The sequence below is a fragment of the Coregonus clupeaformis genome, chromosome 20 (genome assembly GCF_020615455.1).
Source record: "Coregonus clupeaformis isolate EN_2021a chromosome 20, ASM2061545v1, whole genome shotgun sequence".
NCBI classification, from domain to species: Eukaryota; Metazoa; Chordata; class Actinopteri; order Salmoniformes; family Salmonidae; genus Coregonus; species Coregonus clupeaformis.
Genome location: NC_059211.1, coordinates 18,458,864 through 18,483,053, shown reverse-complemented (window position 1 = coordinate 18,483,053; position 24,190 = coordinate 18,458,864). Strand labels below are relative to the sequence as shown.

Here is a 24,190-nt window from a genome sequence, read left to right as displayed (position 1 = left end):
GTTTCACAAAGCAGAATCAATGAGTTAGCTAGTTAGTGATCCTGCTTTGTACAATCCAACCCTGCTGCCAGTTCTGCCAGTGTGGACAGTCAAAATGTATTCAGTCCTGTAACAAAGTAAAGCAAAGTATTTTGCATTTGCCAATGTTCAGTATGCCTCAAGTTGATCTCTAGCTAAACCCACTACGCAGTGGGGATGCAGTTTAATACAATAATATTATAAAATATATATATATATATATATATATATATATATATATATATATATATATATATATATATATTATTATAACAGTATAATACTGTAGAAAATGAGCCTGTTTTGTAATAAGTAACATACTGCACCAATTTGTGGGACTCTCGTAGGGTCCGATTAAGCATAGATTAGCCTACACAGACAGGGAAGGATGCAGAGCGTGGTGTTACTGCGTGGCTTAAGGCGAGCAGCGTTGTGTACCATGCGCCGCCCGAGCTCCCTGTGTTGTCGTGGCATGGCGTGGGTGGGTGGGTGGGTGGGTGGGTGGGTGCAGAGCACTGCGGGGACCAGCTAAGCTGGAGGTTCTCGGGGGGCCAAGTTGGGGGCGGAGCTGCAGTGTGTGGTGGTCAGGCTGCAGGCCATCTGCTGCAACAGAAGCCTCTTTCATTGCAACAAAAAATGTGGATGGGGTGCATTTCTGCTCCGTACCCCTAACTCTTGGACGATGAGATTAGGGGGGAAGACAGGAGAGGAAAGGCCCTGTCTGTCTGTTACATGGGCCAGACAGACAGTGTAGATGTGGTCCATATCTTACACCAGCTGTTGTCTTACCTAATACGGAAGAGTTAAAAAAAAATCCAAAGTAAAACAGGAAATGAGCTTGGAAGCTAAATAAAATGTGTTGATTTAGATGTTTTGAAGGGATTAGGTTTTTATCTTTGTCAGAATGTTGCAAATTCACTATTCCACAATGAATCTTCACTTGGGATGATAATTTTAGCCATTATTCAAAATATTGCACCCATCCAATAAGAATGTCAATTGCCGACTGCTTCACAGATTTTTGCGAGCTCTGTCAGTCCATTTGGTTGGATTGGAATAAAGAAATTGACAAGCTTTGTGTCCTTTTCTGTTTTAGCCCCGGAAGAACAGTGGGTTCATTCGATAATGAGATCGTCATGATGAACCATGTTTACAAAGAACGGTTTCCGAAGGTACGTCATGTTCTCACCTCAATCTTTGTTGTACAGGAAGCAATGTCTGTTTGTATTTGCCATAATCAGAAAGCTTATTTCCTGTCTGCTTCTGGGGAATGTGATTACTCTGACTTATCTGACTTTCTGAACGTTGTACTTGGACTAACCATGGTCACCATAAAATGTCTGAAGATATTTAGCAGTATTGGATGCTCCAGAAGGACCACTTAGCCGTGGTTACCCTGAAATGTCTTCCCATGTCCTGTTTGGGTGCTACTGAAGGATTACACTTGGTTGCAGGCTTTGATGAAATGTATTTTCACTATTTTCACTTACTAAACTAATGCTTAGGTGTGTTTTGTTTTGTATAATGTTGTGTGTGTTTGCTATCCCTTTAGGCCACAGCGCAGATGGAGGAGCGCTTGCTGGATATTGTCACCGCCTGCTCCCCAGACAGCACCCTCCCACTGTCCGATGGCGTGCTGGGCTTCATCCAGCACCAGCTGGTGGAGCTGGTCCGAGACTGTCTGGACAAGTCCCACACTGGTGTGGTCACCTCACGCTACTTTGTGGAGCTGCAGGAGAAGCTGGAGAAGCTGCTCCACGAGGTGGGATATCCACAAATATCTTTGCGTCTAGGTTTATCAGTGTGATCGGACCATAACTGCCAGCACTTAAGTCTAAAATGTGTTTCCTCAGACTACCCTTGGGCATCCAGTTGTTTTATGATTTGCATATTATGTCAACCCCCTGAGGAATAAATAAGTTGTTTTTGGATGGCATGTTATTTGTATGGTTTCACTAGTGCAGCCAATGATCAATCAATCAATTTTATTTTATATAGCCCTTCTTACATCAGCTAATATCTCGAAGTGCTTTACAGAAACCCAGCCTAAAACCCCAAACAGCTAGTAATGCAGGTGTAGAAGCACGGTGGCTAGGAAAAACTCTAGGCTAGGATGATGACTCACCATTTGAATCAGGAGGCCCTCAGAATACAGCCAAGGAATATTCTCGTTTGTTGATGTAACGTCCTCTCTGACTCATTATCTTGGGGATACGCGTGTGTGTATAATATTACTGGCCACGTTTAACCCATCTGTTCAGGAGGACACGTTGCTTTTCTCCTCCTTTTTCAGATGTTCGTCCTCATTGCCTCGGTTTGTTTTGTTTTTCCTTCTTGCTTTTTTAATGAATCAGATTTTCCCTCACGGAGGCCACTGAGCATGACTGAGGCTGTCTCATGTGGGGTTGTTTCCAGCTAGATGTCTTTCTGTGATGCGCAACATATTTCAGGTTTTGCATTTTTAATTCAGAGTTATCGCACTGCACCATTGTTCTGTGTTTAGAGCCTCTATCCAGAGCTCCTCTATCCAGAGCTCCTCTAGCCATAGCTCCTCTAGCCATAGCCAGAGCTCCCCTATCCAGAGCTCCTCTAGCCAGAGTAGATATTGGCGGGAACTGGAATACGCTGCCGTACCTGTCGATCCAGAGCATCCCAAACATGATCAATGGGTGACATGTCTGGTGAGTATGCAGGCCATGGAAGAACTGGAACATTTTCAGCTTCCAGGAATTGTGTACAGATCCTTGCAACATTGGGCTGTGCATTATCATGCTGAAACATAAGGTGATGGCGGCGGATGAATGGCATGACAATGGGCCTCAGGATCTCGTCACGGTATCTCTGTGCATTCATGGGGCACCCTGTTCATAACGTAGACATCAGCAAACCACTCGCCCACACAACGTCATGCACGTGGTCTGTGGTTGTGAGGCCAGTTGGGTGTACTGACAAATTCTCTAAAATGACGTTGGAGGTGGCTTATGGTAGAGAAATGAACATTCAATTCGCTGGCCACAGCTGTGGTGGACATTCCTGCAGTCAGCATGCCAATTGCACGCTCCCTCAACTTGAGACATCTGTGGCATTGTGTTATGTGACAAAACTGCACATTTTGGAGTGGCCTTTTATTGTCCCCAGCACAAGGTGCACCTGTGTAATGATCATGCTGTTTAATCAGCTTCTTGATATGCCACACCTGTAAAGTGGTGGATTATCTTGGCAAAGGACAAATGCTCACTAACAGGGATGTAAACAAATTTGTTGCCAAAATTTTAGATAAATAATATTTTTGTGCGTATGGACAATTTCTGGGATCCTTTATTTCAGCTCATGAAACATGGGACCAACACTTTACATGTTGCGTTTATATTTTTGTTCAGTGTAGTTAGTTGTCCTCTTTGTGTGTGTGTCAAACCTGAGTTCAAATACTATTTCAATTATTTCGATTACTTTCACATACATTTAAAAGTCAGTATTCAGATATTTTCTTTGGAAAATGCAAGTAGTTGAATATTGGAATGTATTTGTAAATACGCCAAGAAAGTATTGGCATGTATTTGAAAATACTCAAATACACAGTGTATTTTCAAATACAAATAAATACTTCCATGCATTTGAACCTAGGTCGTAGGAGAATTTGAAATAATGTATTTGTAAATAAGTATTAGGCTAAATAGGAAATTATTTGAAAATACTTCAAATAGTAGTAGATTTCGGCCACATTATTTGAAAATACTCAAATACACAGAAAATAAGTATTTAAATAACAAATAATTAAATACATGTATTTGAACCCAGGTCTGGTGTCTGTACATTGTGCCCAGCTGTCCAGTCACTTGCAACTGGCCTCAGAAGGACAGTGAATCAAAAGCCAATGCAATTCTCCCTATTGATCCTGGTATACAAACTAAAACATAATAATAATTTGGTGGGTGCTTATATTTGTCTTATTTCAAATGTGTTGTCGTGGAAATTCTTCAGAGGGATACGCGAAGTCAATCTCCCGAGTGGCGCAGCGGTCTAAGGCACTGCATCTCAGTGCTTGAGGCGTCACTACAGACCCCCTGGTTCAATTCCAGGCTGTATCACAACCGGCTGTGATTGGGAGTCCCATAGGGCGGTGCACAATTGGCCCAGCGTCGTCCGGGTTTGGCCGGTGTAGGCCGTCATTGTAAATAAGAATTTGTTCTTAACTGACTTGCCTAGTTAAATAAAGGTTAAATAAAATAAAAATAAAGGAGGAGCGCTGCAATTTTTTGGTCTCGCCTAGGGCGGCATATCAACCAGGACCGGGCCTGAGTTCACATGTATGTGGTAGGGATTAACCACGGCCAGTAGAGAGGTAAGGAAAGGAAGTTGTTTTTTTAAAATAAATAAATGAGTCATTGTTTATTAATAGCAAGCTGGAGTGGTCACAGTCAAACTTAGATGCATAAAGTACCGGTCTGAAGTGAGCTCCCCTGGGGCAGTCCCGTTAGATCTCTTATATACTGCTTACAGACATGTTGCATAGTTCATAGGGTTGGTTCCGGCATGTGTCAGGCACCATCTCCTATCTTAATTTATAGAATATATTCTGGGCGTTCTGCCAGATGCTCCTAAGGAGGGGGTCATTTATTCTCTGGAATTGATTATCCACTGAAGTATGAAGAACAACCCGTAGCCCCTTTCCTCTAGGCACTTGGGTGGAATTATCGCCATTTTACTTATTCAGTCCTCTCAGATCTAAAGAAGTGCCTAGGGGCTAGGGTTTTTTTCTAGACAGGGCCTATGTCTGCAAATAATGCATTCTGTGGTCATGCTGCAGGTAGCTAGGTTGGTTTGGACGTAGTATGTTGGCTTTAATGCTATGTGGTTGCGCTCTTGCTATGGCGAAAGAGATAAAAAGGCTCCTCTGTTTTTGAGAGGAGTTGATCATCTCCATGTTATGCTCTGTTCAGAAGCTAACAACATTTTGGCTTTGCATTTCAGGCGTACGATCGCTCGGAGAGCGAGGAGGTATCTGTCATCACCCAGCTGGTGAAGAAGATTCTCATCATCATATCCCGACCGGCGAGGCTGCTCGAGTGCCTGGTGAGACGGAGAGAAAATCTCATTCTGATTGGAAATGCGATTGATTCTGTCGAGAGCGTTGGAAAGCAGTCTCTCTTAATCTGTTTTGTCGCTGGTTTTTAAGCCACTGTATCACCAATAAGCTCTTTCATGACTAAGTGATTTTATTTACCTTAATCCAATCTAATCTAATGGGCCTTGGATGTCATTGGCAGGAATTTGACCCGGAAGAGTTCTATCGTCTGCTGGAGGCAGCCGAGGGTCATGCCAAGGAGGGCCAGGGCATCAAGACGGATATTCCACGTTACATCATCAACCAACTGGGCTTGACTCGCGACCCCCTCGAAGGTATTGGTGTATCTTTTGCCATAACATTGACCTGAATTTCCCACACTTGAGACAGACATCCAGTACAAATCAATATCATGCATTGCTGTTAAATCATATATTTCTACCCTGCTCTTTTAGATATGGTACAGCTTGAACAGTATGAGTCTGCTCCATCAATGACATTGGAGTCTGATGAATCTGTGGAGGTAAGGAGTTATACCTCATTCACATTCCATCTGAGCAGTCCGTTGCATTGCGCCGGATGTCATTCATTTCAATGGGAACCTTCCGCAACGGAGTGGTATTGCAGCACCCCCTTGCGGTTCAAGGCTCCGTTGCGAAACGGATGGCGCACACTTTGACTTTTTCCAAACTATGCTTCGTCTTCAGTGCAGCCAAAGTCTGTCAATAGAACAGGAAGTTACCAAACCACAGAACAAGATGAAAATATATGTGGTTTTCGGCGATGGCTTTATGGGATAATTAGCAACTTTTAAACAATTACCCATTCCTATAAGTGAGTACTATTTTAGTAGTAATGTTGGCTGTTAAGCCAATTCTATTATATGACTGTTTTAGTTTATTGTGATGGTAATTACTTTTGTTTTTGATAATAATTATTAGGTGGAGATCACTAGCTACAGTATCTTCAACCGAGCCTAGCTTTTAGTTAGCTAGCTAGTTGCTTTGTAAGCTAGCTTGACTTGCTAGAATGTTAGAGAAAGAAGTTGAGGAAAAAGTAACTAAACGAAACATGTTTTATTATCACCTGAAACAATATGTTTTTCCTGTCTTGAATGAAAGGGTCCTATTTTGCAATCTCCCAAATAAATGCTATCTCAGATGAGACACTCTCCTCCATTTTGTCTTGCGTTGTGGAACCCTATGCTCTCCGTCCGGTAGCAGAAAGGGATTGCGTTAAGATGACGTACCTCGTAATGAAATATGTCACGATGTGAATTGGGCATTAGCTTGCCTGTAATGTACTAGGTTTTTAGGATGAGATTGCCAACAGAATCACATAAACTGAACTTTCAATTAACATAAGTCCTGATAGCAGCTTTATTTACATGACGTTATTTGGAAGACTTGCTATGTAGTCATACTGGCACCAGTGGGTTAATGGGTCCCCCGGCACCTTTTGTATAATGCCTGCCACTTAACTTCTCTTATTGTTTGCACTGTTTGCAGCAGAACAAGTGTCCCCAGGCACTCACCCCAATGCGAAGGAAACCACTGGAGAGTGACTTTGAAACCATCAAACTCATCAGTAATGGAGCCTATGGGTAAGCGCCAAACAGGCAAGTGGTTAACCACACTGATCACTGAAAACATGGACTCCCAATTAGATTTTAAATCAATGCGCTCTGTCACCTCAGTTATAGTCAGTTAAAGGTTAACATTAAAAGGCGAACTGTAGACTTCTGTCAAGGTTAGTAAACATTTAGAGAAGTATTGAAAATTAACTACAATTCCACTTTCATGGATTGAACTATCCCTGTAGTCATGGATTATCAATGTGGAGGTATTTTATGACATGGCTCCTGTCCTGTGGTGGTTGGCAGGGCTGTATACCTGGTCCGACACAGAGACACTCGGCAGCGTTTCGCCATGAAGAAGATCAACAGGCAAAACCTGGTCCTGAGGAACCAGATCCAGCAGGTGTTTGTGGAGCGGGACATCCTGACCTTCGCTGAGAACCCCTTTGTGGTCTCCATGTTCTGCTCCTTCGAGACACGACGCCACCTGTGCATGGTGATGGAGTATGTGGAAGGTAATGTCATATGATTTTCTACCCCAAAAGCGATAAGTTTATCATGACTCTGTTGTTTGTCATGTTGGAATGGAAATATACTGAACAAAAATACTGAGTTACAGTTCATAAAAGGAAATCAGTCAATTGAAATAAATTCATTAGGCCCTAATCTATGGATTTCACATGACTGGGTAGGGGTGCAGCCATGGGTGGGCCTGGGAGGGCATAGGCCCACCCACTTTGGAGCCAGGCCCAGCCAATCAGAATTAGTTTTTCCCCACAAAGGCGTTTTATTGCAGACATAAATACTCCTTAGTTTTATCAGCTGTCTGGGTGACTGGTCTCAGATGATCCCGCAGGTGAAGAAGCCGGATGTGGAGGTCCTGGGCTGGCGTGGTTACAAGTGGTCTGCGGTTGTGAGGCCGGTTGGACGTACTGCCAAATTCTCTAAAACGATGTTGCAGGCAGCTGATGGTAGAGAAATGAACATTCAATTCTCTGGCAACAGCTCTGGTGGACATTCCTACAGTCTGTGATGTCTGTGGCATTGTGTTGTGTGAGAAAACTGCACATTTTAGAGTGGCCATTATATTATAAGGTGCACCTGTCTAATGATCATGCTGTTTAATCAGATTCTTGATATGCCACACCTGTCAAATGGATCGATTATCTTGGCAAAGTAGAAATGCTCACTAACAGGGATGTAAACAAATTTGTGCACCAAATTTGAGAGAAATAAGCTTTTCTGTCTGTATGGAAAGTTTCTGGGATTTTTTATTTCAGCTCATGAAACATGGGACCAACACTTTACATGTTGCGTTCATATTATTGTTCAGTATAGTTGGAAAGGCGAATTTGTTCCACTCATGATTTCTCCTAGCTTTAGCATAACTGTTGATTATCTCTTGCAGGTGGGGACTGTGCTAACCTGCTGAAGAACATGGGCCCCCTTCCTGTGGACATGACCCGGATGTACTTTGCTGAGACTGTGCTGGCCTTGGAGTACCTTCACAACTACGGCATCGTTCATAGAGACCTAAAACCTGACAAGTGAGTCCAGAACAGGCTTTAAACGTCTTTACATACAGTGTCTTCAGAAAGTATTCATACTCCACATTGTGTTGTGTTACAGCCTGAGTTCAAAATGGATTCAGTAGATTTGTTTCTCTCACTCATCTACACACAATACCCCATAAGGACAAAGTGAAAACATATTTTTTAATTTTTGCACATTTATTGAAAATTAAATACAGAAATATCTAATTTACATAAGTATTCACACCCCTGAGTCAATACATGTTAGTATCACCTTTGGCAGGGATTACAGCTGTGAGTCTTTCTGGGCAAGTCTCTAAGAGCTTTGCACACCTGGATTGTATAATATTTGCACATTATTATTTTTTTAATTCTTCAAGCTCTTTTCAAGTTGGTTGTTGATCATTGCTAGACAGCCATTTTCAACTCTTGCCATAGATTTTCAAGACGATTTAAGTCAAAACTGTAACTAGGCCACTCAGGAACATTCAATGTCGTCTTGGTAAGCAACTCCAGTATATATTTGGCCATGTGTTTTAGGTTATTGTCCTGCTGAAAGGTGAATTTGTCTCCCAGTGTCTGTTGGAAAGCAGACTGAACCAGGTTTTTCTCTAGGATTTTGCCTGTGCTTAGCTCTATTCCGTTTGTTTTTTTTTACCAAAAAAACTCCCTAGTCTTTGCCGATGACAAGCATACACATAACATGGTGTAGCCACCACCATGCTTGAAAATATGTAGAGTGGAACTGAATTTGCCCCAAACATAACACTTTGTATTCAGGCCACATTTTTTTCCGGTTTTACTTAAGTGCCTTATTGCAAACAGGATGCATGTTTTGGAATATTTTTATTCTGTACAGGCTTCCTTCTTTTCACTCTGTCATTTAGGTTAGTATTGTGGAGCATTTACAATGTTGTTTATCCATCTTTAGTTTTCTTCTATCACAGCCATTAAACTCTGTAACTGTTTTAAAGTCACCGTTGGCCTCATGGTGAAATCCCTGAGCGGTTTCCTTCCTCTCCGGCAACTTAGGCATTAGGAAGGACACCTGTATCTTTGTAGAGACTGGGTGTATTGGTGTACACCATTCAAAGTGTAATTAATAACTTCACCATGTTTAAAGGGATATTCAATGTCTGCTTTTTTTTTTAACCAATCTACCAATAGGTGCCCTTCTTTGCGAGGCATTGGAAAAACTCCCTGGTCTTTGTGGTTGAATCTGTGTTTGAAATTCACTGCTCGACTCCGGGACCTTACAGATAATTGTATGTGTGGGGTACAGAGATGAGGTAGTCATTCAAAAATCATGCTAAACATTGTTATTGCACACGGAGTGAATCCATGCAAATTATTATGTGACTTGTTAAGCACATTTTTACTCCTGAACTTATTTAGGCTTGCCATAACAAAGGGGTTGAATACTTATTTACTCAAGACATTACAGCTTTGGGAAAAAAAAGTGTAGACATTTCTAAAAACATAATTCCACTTTGACATTATGGGGTATTGTGTGTAGGCCAGTGACTCAAAATCTCAATGTAATCCATTTAAAATTCAGGCTGTAACACAACAAAATGTGGAGAAAGTCAAGGGGTGTGAATACTTTCTGAAGGCACTGTACCTTAAGTCGAAGAGAATTTAGCTTGAACATTTTTCTCCATCCTACCTGCAGCTTGTTGATCACTTCTATGGGCCACATCAAATTGACTGACTTTGGCCTGTCCAGAATTGGCCTGATGAACATGACCACTAACCTTTACGAGGGTCACATGGAGAAAGACACCAGGGAGTTCATCGACAAACAGGTGAGTCGGTGCTTTTCAACCGCTTAACCCTTTTTATGTCCTTTCACTATAAATACATTCAGCTCCATAATAAGGCATAGGAAAACAATATACCGAAATGCAAGGCACGTTTCTTGAACACATACATACACATGCACACACTCACACCAGGGTCAAATGCATAGGTCAAATACTTTCAAATACTCAACCCAGTATAGGTGTACCATCTCATAACTACTGTGTAACTAAACTCCAATGTGTTAAAAAAATCTGAATGCAAATGTTACGGTATAACTGAATATTATTGGTGTGGTTTTCTAGGTGTGTGGCACCCCAGAGTACATAGCCCCAGAGGTGATACTGAGACAGGGCTATGGGAAGCCAGTAGACTGGTGGGCCATGGGAGTCATCCTGTATGAGTTCCTGGTAGGATGTGTGCCCTTCTTTGGGGACACACCCGAGGAACTCTTTGGGCAGGTTGTCAGTGGTAAGTATCCATTGATGGAATATGTACACTATATAGGCTTTCTTTAATTGTGTTCAATGTGGAGATCCTCTCATTAACGTGTGCTTGCTCGATGTACAGATGACATCATCTGGCCCGGTGGGGATGAGGCTTTACCTGCAGACGCCCAGGACATGATCACACGGCTGCTGAGGCAGGGCCCTCTAGAGCGCCTGGGGACAGGTTCGTAGACCACACAACTACGTTCCAATGTCCATTCTAGTATCCCACTTAGAATGCTATTGCTAGAGCCCTATTGCTAGTCTAGATATTGGAACCGAGCCCTCGTCTTCATTTCCCAACATCCTAGTCTGACGTTTTGCTGTTGGCTATTGTTCTGAGGTTTGCACACATGACCGTAATCGAAAAAATATATATTGTTCTAGGAGGAGCATCTGAGGTCAAACAACACCCCTTTTTCTTGCGTCTGGACTGGAACGGACTACTCCGACTGAAAGCAGAATTCATCCCTCAACTGGAAGCGGAGGACGACACCAGCTACTTTGACAGTATGGGCAGTCCTTCACAAGTGGTCTTATTAAGACAAAGATCCATTTCCTTCTATTGCCAGTATATCTCTGCAGATGTAGTGATATTTGCTCTTCATGTCTGTCTAATGCTGATTGATATTTTCATTAGTCAATTATGTTTAATGAAAATTATATGTTTTCCTGAAATACACTAAATATCCTGGTTGGATTTTATGGTACGGTCCCTGTTCCTGAGTTCCACGCATTTTGCGTTTTCATGTTTTCAGCTCGCTCAGAGCGTTACCACCATTTGGCCTCAGATGAGGATGACGAAACCAACGATGAAGAGTCTTCCCTGGAAATCCGTCAGTTTTCCTCCTGGTCAAACCGCTTCAGCAAGGTTCGGAACATACCTTTTCAAATATTAGTAATTTTGTCACAGAACAGATAAAGAAATGTCAATAATATTAGTAGTTTGTTGAGCAATTCTTTATAAAAACAATATAATGGAAAACTCCTTAAATCTCTGAGAGAGAAAAAACTGTTTTGTTGGAGCCAAGTTCACCAAACTTGGCCACCCTAGCTAATGTGGCTACTCCATGCTTTCAGGTGTACAGCAGCACAGAACATCTGGCCACACCGTCCAACCTGAGCTTCTCATCAGACCGCAGCCACAGTGAGGACAAGGAGGGCTGGGATGGGCGTTTCACACCCTTCCCGGGAGGAGACATCCAGAGACAGGAACGCCAGCACCAAGATCGCAGGGGCAGGTGAGCAGAGCCAGGACGAGTTTGTAGCTCTCTGTTTCTGTTAGGATTCCCTGTGTAGGAGTTAAAATACGTCCTTATCGGAAGCACTGCTGAACAGTTGGTGAAAGTGCATCAAATTATGATTAATTCTGAAAAGTTAAGAAATGTTGCTGAATAGAGTGTGTGCATCCAATGGGTACACACGGCATAAATGACTATTCTAGCTGTAGATAGTATGTGTCACCATTGCCCCTTCTCCTCCTAACTGACACTGCCGTTGATGTGATGCAGCCTGCGCCCTCGGGCCTCGTCCAATTCCTTCCATTCTGAGAGGGGCACCAGCCCCCTGGTGATGAGCAGCACCCACAGTCTGGAGACCATGCCCCGCTTCGCCTTCTCCACAGACGACGAAGGTGAGCTCAGTCCCAAGCCCCTCCACTCTTGTTCAAGTTTGCACAGCCTCATGGAAACCAACAAAAATTGAATTATTGCCCATGATGTGACATAAGATATTTAATTTCTTATGAAACATTACTCATAAAAACAAACAGATTTGTGTGATATTGCTTTTTGTTGATAGGAGGATTCAGGATTAAGTCGGGTGCAGACTAATCAAATGGCAAACAGTCAAAACAAAAGCAATCTATGCACAAACACAGAGTTTCTCTTGTGTTGAGAGTGAGCTTCCATCCAGACAAAATTATTTGCAAAGATACTTCAAACATTGCCGATTTTGGTCACCATTGGATTTATACCCTTATTCCTGTGTATTACAGCTGAGGTGGTCGTGTCAAACCTTCATCGGATCCGTATTCGTAGCAACAGCACCGGGGCGAAACACTCTTCCCCCAGGAACCACAGGGCCCCCCAACGCTTTGGGAACCAGCTGGAGACACCAGATAGACAGACACCAGATAGACAGACACCAGACAGACCGACACCAGACCGACAGAGGCTTGGGGGCAAAGTCGTCAAGTCTGCCTCCATCTCCGCCCTGTCTCTCATCATCACTGCAGGTCTGTGTTGGGGGTAATGCGTTACAAAAGTAAATCGTTACGTAATCGGATTACTTTTATGAGTAACGGAGTAAAGTAATGGGTTACTTTTTCAAATTGGGTAATATTATTACAGTTACTTTGTCAAACAACACGTGCGTTACTTTCAGAATCATATCTCTACCGGGCACGTGTTTCCATGATCTGATCTCGACTTGTTTCCTCATTTAGTTCTCGAGCAAGCGGAGGAAGGCAACAAGCTCTCACAGTCTCACTGTAAAATTAGATGTTTATCCACGTTTCTCCAAACATCAAATTTATAAATTCCTCCAAACGTCAAATTTCAGTGTTTCTGACACACTGTGTTGACTCCTGCTGTGCTGTATCGTTCCATTTCTCCAAACATCAAATTTCGAATTCAAGGGTTAAGTTTAAGCACTCATTCCAAATGGTTAAGGTAAGGTTTGGGATAGGGTTAAAACAAAAAATGTAAAACCAGTGTCCACGACTGGGATCGAACATGCAAACTTCTGATCCAGAGTCATGGGATAACACTTATCCACCACCTCTGTCCACAACACCCTAGCAAAACCCAAGCCTACTTGGTGGTAATAGCGCTCACTGTTGCCCATAGTGGCCAGTTTTGAAGGCATTTCCCGACATCCTCAGGACATGGATAGACGTCCAATTTCGACGTCAATCTTGAACCATCTCCCTGGTTTGGAGAAATGTAATGATGAGTTGATGTCCATAGAAATGTATAGAGGGTGCACCTCTGATCTTTGCCATTGATCACTTCTGTGAAAACAGAAGATTCCCGAGATTCCTGAGTGGCGCAGTGGTCTAAGGCACTGCATCGCAGTGCTAGCTGTGCCACTAGAGATCCTGGTTCGAATCCAGGCTCTGTCGTAGCCGGCCGCGACCGGGAGACCCATGGGGCGGCGCACAATTGGCCCAGCGTCGTCCAAGGTAGGGGAGGGAATGGCCGGCAGGGATGTAGGATCAGTTGGTAGAGCATGGTGTTTGCAACGCCAGGGTTGTGGGTTCGTTTCCCACGGGGGGCCAGTATGAAAAAAATAAAAATAAAGAATGTATGCACTCACTAACTGTAAGTCGCTCTGGATAAGAGTGTCTGCTAAATGACTAAAATGCAAAAAGAAATGCAAATACAAAGGCCATAGACGGCTTTCCTGTGTAGTGGCAAGTGTGCCCTCTATACATTTCTATGGGTCTGTGTACGTGTGCTCTATAACCAGAACAGGCAGCTAGAGAGAGAGATTTTGAATGAAAAGATAGGAAATCTGTACAGATGGTTGGCTTACAGTATATATGGTGTGTATACTAGCACAGGAAAGCAGCACCACAGATAAAAGGACAAACTAGTGATAAGACCTGAGTTAGTAAATAGCCTATCTCTTTTAGAGTGCACACGGCCTTGTTCCCTCCTATAGAATGTGTGGTTTTTTTCATGAAAGTAACGCAAAGTAATATAACTAGTAGTATAACACAATACTTTCCTCACAAACTAATATTGTAAAGTAATCTGTAGACATTGGAGTGTTGGAGTTAAGATCAGAATGGATGGTGGATTGACCACTGTGGGTGAAAATCCAGCACTTGAAGAAAGAGGAAATTAGGAATACATGTAGCTACAGGTACCGTAGGTGTGAGCAAAATATCTGTAAGTAGCAGTATAAGTATTGTTGTCTGTTAGTTTACTCCATTTAGGGTAGGGATGGTAGAAGGGTAGGGGGGAAAAAAGTATAGATAAAACAATTATTACAATAAAAATATATACACAGTACCAGTCAAAGGTTTGGACACCTACGTATTCAAGTTTTTTTGGGGGACTATTTTTTACATTGTAGAATAATAGTGAAGACATCAAAACTATGAAATAACACATATGGAATCATGTAGTAACCAAAAAAGTGTTAAACAAATCAAAATATATTTTATATTTGAGATTCTTCAAATAGTCACCCTTTGCCTTGATGACAGCTTTGCAAACTCTTGGCATTCTCTCAACCAGCTTCACCTGGAATGCTTTTCCAAAAGTCTTGAAGGAGTTCCCACATAGGCTGAGCACTTGTTGGCTGCTTTTCCTTCACTCTGCGGTCCGACTCATCCCAAACCATCTCAATTGGGTTGAGGTCGGGGGATTGTGGAGGCCAGGTCATCTGATGTGGCACTCCATCACTCTCCTTCTTGGTAAAATAGCCCTTACACAGCCTGGAGGTGTGTTGGGTCATTGTCCTGTTGAAAAACAAATGATAGTCCCACTAAGCCCAAACCAGATGGGATGGCGTATCACTGCAGAATGCTGTGGTAGACATGGTGGTTAAGTGTGCCTTGAATTCTAAATAAATCACAGACAGTGTCACCAGCAAAGCACCCCCACACCATAACACCTCCTCCATGCTTTACGGTGGGAACTACACATGCGGAGATCATCTGTTCACCCACACTGCGTCTCACAAAGACACAGTGGTTGGAACCAAAAATCTCCCATTTTACTCCAGACCAAAGGACACATTTCCACCGGTCTAATGTCCATTGCCTGTGTTTCTTGGCCCAAGCAGGTCTCTTCTTCTTATTGGTGTCCTTTAGTAGTGGTTTCTTTGCAACAATTCGACCATGAATGCCTGAATCACACAGTCCCCTCTGAACAGTTGATGTTGAGATGTGTCTGTTTCTTGAACTCTGTGAAGCATTTATTTGGGCTGCAATTTCTGAGGCTGGTAACTCTAATTAACTTATTCTCTGCAGCAGAGGTAACTCTGGGTCTTCCATTCCTGTGGCGGTCCTCATGAGAGCCAGTTTCATCATAGCGCTTGATGGTTTTTGCGACTGCACTTGAAGAAACGTTAAACGTTCCGTATTGTCTGACCTTCATGTCTTAAAGTAATGATGGACTGTCGTTTCTCTTTGCTTATTTGAGCTGTTCTTGCCATAATATAGACTTGGTCTTTTACCAAATAGGGCTATCTTCTGTATAGCCCCCCTACCTTGTCACAACACAACTGATTGGCTCAAACGCATTAAGACAGAAATAAATTCCACATGTTAACTTTTAAGAAGGCACACCTGTTAATTGAAATGCATTCCAGGTGACTACCTCATGAAGCTTGTTGAGAGAATGCCAAGAGTGTACAAAGCTGTCATCAAGGCAAAGGGTGGCTATTTGGTTACTACATGATTCCATATGTGCTATTTCATAGTTTTGATGTCTTCACTATTATTCTACAATGTAGAAAATAGTAAAACTAAAGAAAACCCCTTGAATGAGTAGGTGTGTCAACTGTTGACTGGTGGTGTATATATTGTAAAGTAATGTGTTACTTTTGTTAAATGTAATGAATACAATTTTTTATAAGTAACTAATCCCAACACTGCTGCAGGTTAATACCAATGTCATCGGAGCTTCCTCTGGGCTCCGCGGTAACGGTTTAGAAGGGAAATACACTACATGGACACCTGCTCGTCGAACATCTCATTCCAAAATCATGGGCATTAAAGTAGAGTTGATCCCCCCCTTTGCTGCTATAACAGCCTCCACTCTTCTGGGAAGGCTTTCCACTAGATGTTGGAACATTGCTGCGGGGACTTTCTTTCATTCAGCCACGAGCATTAGTGAGGTCAGGCACTGATGTTGGGCGATTAGGCCTGGCTTGCAGTCTGCGTTCCAATTCATCCCAAAGGTGTTCGATGGAGTTGAGGTCAGGGCTCTGTGCAGGCCAGTCAAGTTCTTCCACATCGATCTCGACAAACCATTTCTGTATGGACCTCGCTTTGTGCACGGGGGCATTGTCATGCTGAAACAGGAAAGGGCCTTCCCCAAACTGTTGCCACAAAGTTGGAAGCACAGAATCTTCTAGAATGTCATTGTATGCTGTAGCGTTAATATTTCCCTTCACTGGAACTAAGGGGGCATGAAAAACAGCCCCAGACCATTATTCCTCCTCCACCCAACTTTACAGCTGGCACTATGCATTGGGGCAGGTAGAGTTCTCCTGGCATACGTCTAACCCAGATTCGCCCGTCGGATTGCCAGATGGTGAAGCGTGATTCATCACTCCAGAGAATGCGTTTCCACTGCTCCACAGTACAATGGCAGCGAGCTTTACACCATTCCAGCCGACGCTTGGCATTACGCATGGTGATATTAGGCTTGTGTGTGGCTGCTCGACCATGGAAACCCATTTCATGAAGCTCCCAACAAACAGTTATTGCACTGGCGTTGCTTCCAGAGACAGTTTGGAACTCGATAGTGAGTGTTGCAACCGAGGACAGACGATTTTTATGCGCTACGTGCTTCAGCACTTGGTGGTCCCGTTCTGTGAGCTTGTGTGGCCTACCACTTCACGGCTGAGCCGTTGTTGCTCCTAGGCGTTTCCACTTCACAATAACAGCACTTATAGTTGACATGGGCAGCTCTAGCAGGGCAGAAATGTGACTTACTGACTTGTTGGAAAGGTGGCATCCTATGACGGTGCCATTTTGAAAGTCATTGAGTTCTTCAGTAAGGCCAGTCTACTGCCAATGTTTGTCTATGGAGATTGCATGGCTGGGTGCTCGATTTTATACAGCTGTCAGCAACGGGTGTGGCTGAAATAGCCGAATCCACTAATTTGAAGATGCTTTTGTATATGTAGTGTAAGTTAGTCATACAGGGTTGCTAGTGCCCAGCAGGCAAATATCGCTGAATAGGGTGTGGTATGGCAGGTATGTTTGCACAGAGCTAATGCTAAACAAGAGCAGTCTCTTGTTCTAAATTCAACCATTGCACCATGCTTTTTCTCGTTTCCTGAACTTGAACTCATCCTTTGTGTACCATTCCAGATGACATGCCCGGCGGCCTACAGCCCAGCCCCATCTCTTCGCGCTCGCTCTCGTCCAATCATTCGTCCCGCGACTCGTCCCCCAGCCGTGACCTGTCGCTTAGCCTCAGAAGCCTGCGGCCACCCATCGTCATCCACAGCTCAGGGAAGAAGTACGGCTTCACCATGCAGGCCATCCGCGTCTACATGGGCGACAGCGACGTCTACACTGTGCACCACATGGTCTCGGTGAGTGCCCTTTGGTATCCTGCTCCCGAATTAGCCAATAGTTACATAATAAAAGGCGGCATCATCCCACACAGACTTTTGAGTAATTGTGATAATAATAAACCACTTTTGTTTTAGAGTGTTGAAGATGACAGCCCAGCCCACGAGGCAGGACTGAGGGCCGGTGACCTCATCACTCACGTGAATGGAGAGTCAGTGCAGGGCCTGGTCCACACAGAGATGATGGAGCTGCTTCTGAAGGTACAGAAACAATACACACCCTCAAACCAATACCTATTGTCAACCTATACCAACACTGTTGGGAGATATTATAAGAACTTTAATCAATACCAATGAAACACCAACAGAGTGGTGGCAAGGTGGCCCTTCAGACTACAGCATTGGAGAACACGTCTATTAAGGTTGGGCCGGCTCGAAAGACCAGCCACAAGGGAAAGATGGCAAGACGCAGCAAGAAAAGCAAGAGAAGAGACAATCAGGACAGGTGAGGGAAAACGTTTTGTGCTGATTCAATTTAATGGAATATTGCTGCCGTATTGCCATTGTTATGATATATTCACATCAATTTTATATAAATACATCCAGCAAGAGTCGTACTTCAAAAGTCACTATTCTAAATCAAATTGTATTTGTCACATGCTTCGTAAGCAACAGGTGTAGACTAACAGAAACATGCTTCCTTACGGGTCCTTCCCAACAATGCAAAGAGAAAGAAAACAGAGAAATAATAGAAAAGTAAAACGCGTAACAATAAAAGTAATAATAAATACATGATGAGTAACGATAACTTGGCTATATACATGAGGTACCAGTACCGAGTCAATGTGCATGGGTACAAAGTAATTTAGCTACAGTTGAAGTCGGAAGTTTACATACACCTTAGCCAAATACATTTAAACTCAGCTTTTCACAATTCCTGACATTTAATCCTAGTAAAAATGGTTTAACTTGGGTCAAACGTGTCGGGTAGCCTTCCACAAGCTTCCCACAATAAGTTGGGTGGATTTTGGCCCATTCCTCCTGACAGAGCTGGTGTAACTGAGTCAGGTTTGTAGGCCTCCTTGCTCGCACACGCTTCTTCAGTTCTGCCCACAAATGTTCTATAGGATTGAGGTCAGGGCTTTGTGATGGCCACTCCAATACCACAACTTTGGAAGTATGCTTGGGGTCATTGTCCATTTGGAAGACCCATTTGCGACCAAGTTTTAACTTCCTGACTGATGTCTTGAGATGTTGCTTCAATATATCCACATAATTTTCCTTCCTCACGATGCCATCTATTTTGTGAAGTGCACCAGTCCCTCCTGCAGCAAATCACCCCCACAGCATGATGCTGCCACCCCGTGCTTCACGGTTGGGATGGTGTTCTTCGGCTTGCAAGGCACCCCCTTTTTCCTCCAAACATAACGATGGTCATTATGGCCAAACAGTTATATTTTTGTTTCATCAGACCAGAGGACATTTCTCCAAAAAGTAGGATCTTTGTCCCCATGTGCAGTTGCAAACCGTAGTCTGGATTTTTTATGGCGGTTTTGGAGCAGTGCCTTCTTCCTTGCTGAGCGGCCTTTCAGGTTATGTCGATATAGGACTCGTTTTACTGTGGATATAGATAATTTTGTACCTGTTTCCTCCAGCATCTTCACAAGGTCCTTTGCTGTTGTTCTGGGATTGATTTGCACTTTTCGCACCAAAGTACGTTCATCTCTAGGAGACAGAAAGCGTCTCCTTCCTGAGCGGTATAATGGCTGTGTGGTCCCATGGTGTTTATACTTGCGTACTATTGTTTGTACAGATGAACGTGGTACCTTCAGGCGTTTGGAAATTGCTCCCAAGGATGAACCAGACTTGTGGAGGTCTACAATATTTTTTCTGAGGTCTTGGCTGATTTCTTTTGATTTCTTTTGATGTATTTGGCTAAGGTGTATGTAAACTTCCGACTTCAACTGTATTTGGCTAAGGTGTATGTAAACTTCCGACTTCAACTGTATGTACATTTAACTAGGAATAAAGTGATAGATAATAAACAGTAGCAGCAGCGTATGTGACGAGTCTAAAAAGTTCATGCAAATAGGGTCAATGCAGATAGTCTGAGTAGCTATTTGGTTAACTATTTAACTAACTATTTAGCAGTCTTATGGCTTAGGGGTAGAAGCTGTTCGGGGTCCTGTTGGTTCCAGACATCAGTACCGCTTGCTGTGCGGTAGCAGAGAGAACTGTCTATGAATTGAGTGGCTGGAGTCTTTATTGGGCCTTCCTCTGACAATGCCTGGTATAGAGGTCCTGGATGGCAGGAAGCTCGGCCCCAGTGATGTACTGGGCCATACGCACTACCCTCGATAGCGCCCTGCGGTCAGGTGCCAAGCAGTTGCCATACCAAGCGGTGATGCAGCCAGTCAAGATCCTCTCAATGGTGCAGCTGTATAACGTTTTGAGGATCTTAGGGCCCATGCCAAATCTTTTCAGCCTCCTGAGGGGGAGGAGGCATGTGTTGGTGTGTGTGAACCATGATAGATCCTTAGTGATGTGGACACCAAGAAACTTGATGCCCGTTGATGTGAATTTCTCCCCAGTGTTCAATCGAGATCACTACACACTACTGCATGGATGACAACAAACTTCATACCTCACCAGTATTGCCTTTTTTCAAAATGGAGTTATAAATCTAAGCCTTGACTAAGTTAAGAAACATAAGTTACAGAGTATCCTTTCTAATTTGTATTACTCTACTGTCATCATCGTGAAACAAGTTGACCTAACCCTGATAGATATTATCATGCAACCAGTTCAATTAGAAAACAAAATTATACTCAATTCGTTTTTTTTTGTTGCAGCATACAGAAAAATAATCTCAGGCTGTGAATCACATACTATACTAATAATGTTATGGCTCTATTTACCCTTCAAAACCCTTCGCAACTCCTTCATAGCCCTTCATAACTCTTTGTAACCACTGACTGACCTAGGCGGCGGAGCATCCTGAAGAAGCTGTCCAAGCAGAGCACGGTGATTCACAGCAGCCGCAGCTTCAACTCTGGACTGCAGCACCACTCTGTGTCGTCCAGCGAGAGCCTGCCAGGCTCCCCCACACACAGCATGTCACCTGGCCCCTCCACCCCCTGCCGCAGTCCTGCCCCCGACCACCAGGCTGCAGGTAAGACAAGGCCCACACTCCTGCAGCACTGTTGCTACTAGCACTGTAACTGTGACTATGACTACTAGCCAACTACTGTCACTATTACTACTATGGCTACAGTCACTACTGTATTACTAGGCTACTACTAAAACTACTACTGTAGTCCCCTGTAGCTCAGTTGGTAGAGCATGGCGCTTGCAACGCCAGGGTTGTGGGTTCGTTTCCCACGGGGGGCAGTATGAAAATGTATGCACTCACTAACTGTAAGTCGCTCTGGATAAGAGCGTCTGCTAAAATAAAATAAATAAAAATAAATACTGTTACTACTAACCTTTATCTCCCCATTTTGCTTGCCATATATATTTGTCCAAATGTCTTAGTCCATGACAATGCAATAGCCCATTTGAGGTAGACTGTAAACTTACTCTGTATTGACCTCTCCCTCAGACACCAACTCTCCACAGAGCACTTCTCCCTGCTCCAGCTCTCCCAGCTCCCCGGCTGCACACATCCGGCCCAGCTCCCTGCATGGCCTGGGCTCCAAGCTTAGTATCCAGCGCTACACCAAGGTGGGCCGCCGCAAGTCCACCAGCAGCATCCCCCCGTCCCCCCTGGCCTGCAACTCCTCCCCCCAGCCTCTGTCACCCCAGCGCTCCCCCTCTCCCCTCCCTGGCATCACGAAGACCTTCCACACAGTCCATGGCAAGACTTTGTCCCCCCCCACCATTGTCCGCCATTGTGTGCGCCCCCGCAGCGCAGAGCCGCCCCGCTCCCCCCTCCTCAAGAGGGTGCAGTCGGCTGAGAGGCTCTCCAGCGCCTACCATGTTGACAAGAAGTCGTACCCCCACCGCAGGCACACGTTGGAGGTGCCTTTCCAGGGCGAGGGCGAGGACGTGGAGGTGGAGGGGGTCTGCGGCGGAGGGATCTCCTACCTCGGGGACCACGGGAGGCTGCTGGGGGGGTACGGGGGATGCCAGAGGCTGAGGGACTGGGCAGCGGAGCGCTCAGAGCAATTGGTGGTGATGAGGAAGCTCAACCTTTCGGAGCGCCGTGACTCCTTCAAGAAGCAGGAGGCGGTGCAGGAGGTGAGCTTTGACGAGCCTGACGACCAGAAGACCAGCCCCACGTTCACCGTGATGCTCACTGCCCCTGGAGCCAACCGGCTCCAACAGCGGGCAGCCTCCTGGACACCCATGTCCCAACCCAGCGAGGAGGTGACTGAGGTGAAACGCTTCACCCTGGTGCCTCAGATTGCTGTGCAGGGCTCGACGGAGAGTGAGGAGCAGGACGACTGGGAGCCGTGCTCAGACGGAGAGGAGGAAGACGACGAGAGACAGGAGCCCGACTCTACCGATAACAACATTGGCACCCAGCAGCTGGTTAAGGATGTCTCTCTCATGGTGAACGTCTCCAGTAAGGCACCAGAAGCGACAGCTGCTTTGCACAAAGACAGGCCTGCCTCGGATAAGGTTGGGGATACCGCAGTAGACTCTAACCCCCAGAAAGGGAAGCTAAGGAAGTGACATTTCCTGGAATCATTTCATGCAGCCATATCTTCCAAGGATGCACCTTGACACTCACTGTTGAAGGAAGGAAATGTTTGGGCAAAATCGTATTTCCCCTCTGAAGGAACTCAAACGAATCGCCACATTGATTTTGTTTTGTAGATTTCACTTTATCCAGGATTTTGTTTTGTAAATATGTAACACTAGGAAATAGATTGCACTTTATTTCCTGGGCTTATTTATTACTTTTATAAGCTAATAGGATTTTTGGGGCCAAAAAAGGAAAATGTTAAATTGATAGTGACTAGCCAAGGTTAAATCATGTTTTGTGTCCATAAAAATGTAGTTTGTCTATTGACATTATATATTTTTTTTAATGTCTATTTTTAAACATGGGATAGAGTAGTTGCTAATAGTAGTTCACAGAAGTTAGTAGTTTTTGGAGAGGAAAGTTTTGACTGATAATTTTTTACACATTCATGTTTTGATTTAGGGTTGTATGCATAGACTTAAAGTGATGCTCCAGTAGTTTTGAAAGTGGTGCTAACGAGCCAAAATGGGTCCCTTTTTTTTGTGTGCTACATCATCCAATTGTGTACTACGTCATCCATGACATTCTTTTTTTTTTTTTTTGCAATTCATATGATATGTTACGAATCCAATTAAAACAATATGTTACGAATTTGTTGTGCTTAAGATCCCGGACTGCGTCTTGAACAGTTTGAAGTATATTTTGAATCATACAAAACTGCAGGGCAATTCATAAAGTATTCAGACCCCTTGACGTTTTCCACATTTTGTTACGTAACAGCCTTATTCTAAAATTGATGTAATTTTTGTCCCACCTCATCAATCTACACACAATACCCCATGATGACAAAGCAAAAACAGGTTTTTCTATTTTTTTGGCAAATGTATTAAAAATAAAAAACAGAAATACCTTATTTACATAAGTATTCAGACCCTTTGCTATGAGACTCGAAATTGTGCTCAGGTGCATCCTGTTTCCATTTATCATCCTTGAGATGTTTCTACAACTTGATTGGAGTCCACCTGTGGTAAATTCAATTGATTGGACATGATTTGGAAAGGCACATAATGTATGCAGCATTGAAGGTCCCCAAGGACCAAGAACCCGATAGTCACTCTGACAGCGCTCTAGAGTTCCTCTGTGGAGATGGGAGAACCTTCCAGAAGGACAACCATCTCTGCAGCACTCCACCAATCAGGTCTTTATGGTAGAGTGACTAGACGGAAGCCACTCCTCAGTAAAAGGCACATGACAGCCCGCTTGGAGTTTGCCAAAAGGCACCTAAAGACTCTCAGACCATGAGAAACAAGATTCTCTGGTCTGATGAAACCAAGATTAAACTCTTTGGCCTGAATGCCAAGCGTCACGTCTGGAGGAAACCTGGCACCATCCCTATGGTGAAGCAAGGTGGTGGCAGCATCATGCTGTGGGGATGTTTTTCAACCTCACAGAGCTTGAGAGGATCTGCAGAGAAGAATGGGAGAAACTCCACAAATACAGGTGTGCCAAACCTGTAGCGTCATACCCAAGAATCAAGGCTGTAATCGCTGCCAAAGATGCTTCAACAAAGTACTGAGTAAAGGGTCTGAATACTTATGTAAATGTGATATTTCAGTTTTTTCTAAAAACCTGTTTTTGCTTTGTCATTGATTGATGAGGGGAAAAACCTATTGAATCCATTCTAGAATAAGGCTGTAACGTAACAAAATGTGGAAAAAGTCAAGGGGTCTGAAAACTTTCCGAATGCACTGTAGCTAG

The 24,190-nt window shown here is 43.8% G+C and overlaps 1 protein-coding gene across 2 annotated transcripts in view; it reads left to right on the top strand.

Annotated features, from left to right (window-relative positions):
• Positions 1-23,234, top strand: part of LOC121533659 (microtubule-associated serine/threonine-protein kinase 3) — a 44,884-nt gene extending 21,650 nt beyond the window's left edge. For both annotated transcript variants that reach the window (XM_041839788.2, XM_041839787.2), the window contains 21 exons: positions 1,115-1,190; positions 1,571-1,780; positions 4,990-5,091; positions 5,286-5,418; positions 5,539-5,606; positions 6,592-6,686; positions 6,966-7,174; positions 8,068-8,206; positions 9,864-9,996; positions 10,297-10,462; positions 10,562-10,663; positions 10,867-10,989; positions 11,238-11,350; positions 11,560-11,720; positions 11,991-12,112; positions 12,476-12,715; positions 17,537-17,763; positions 17,881-18,003; positions 18,111-18,247; positions 20,727-20,914; positions 21,344-23,234. In XM_041839788.2, the coding sequence (XP_041695722.1) occupies positions 1,115-1,190; positions 1,571-1,780; positions 4,990-5,091; positions 5,286-5,418; positions 5,539-5,606; positions 6,592-6,686; positions 6,966-7,174; positions 8,068-8,206; positions 9,864-9,996; positions 10,297-10,462; positions 10,562-10,663; positions 10,867-10,989; positions 11,238-11,350; positions 11,560-11,720; positions 11,991-12,112; positions 12,476-12,715; positions 17,537-17,763; positions 17,881-18,003; positions 18,111-18,247; positions 20,727-20,914; positions 21,344-22,419 (3,943 nt within the window). In that variant the 3' untranslated portion in view covers positions 22,420-23,234. The remainder of the gene's footprint in view (positions 1-1,114; positions 1,191-1,570; positions 1,781-4,989; positions 5,092-5,285; positions 5,419-5,538; positions 5,607-6,591; positions 6,687-6,965; positions 7,175-8,067; positions 8,207-9,863; positions 9,997-10,296; positions 10,463-10,561; positions 10,664-10,866; positions 10,990-11,237; positions 11,351-11,559; positions 11,721-11,990; positions 12,113-12,475; positions 12,716-17,536; positions 17,764-17,880; positions 18,004-18,110; positions 18,248-20,726; positions 20,915-21,343) is intronic.
• Positions 23,235-24,190: the final 956 nt, after the last annotated feature.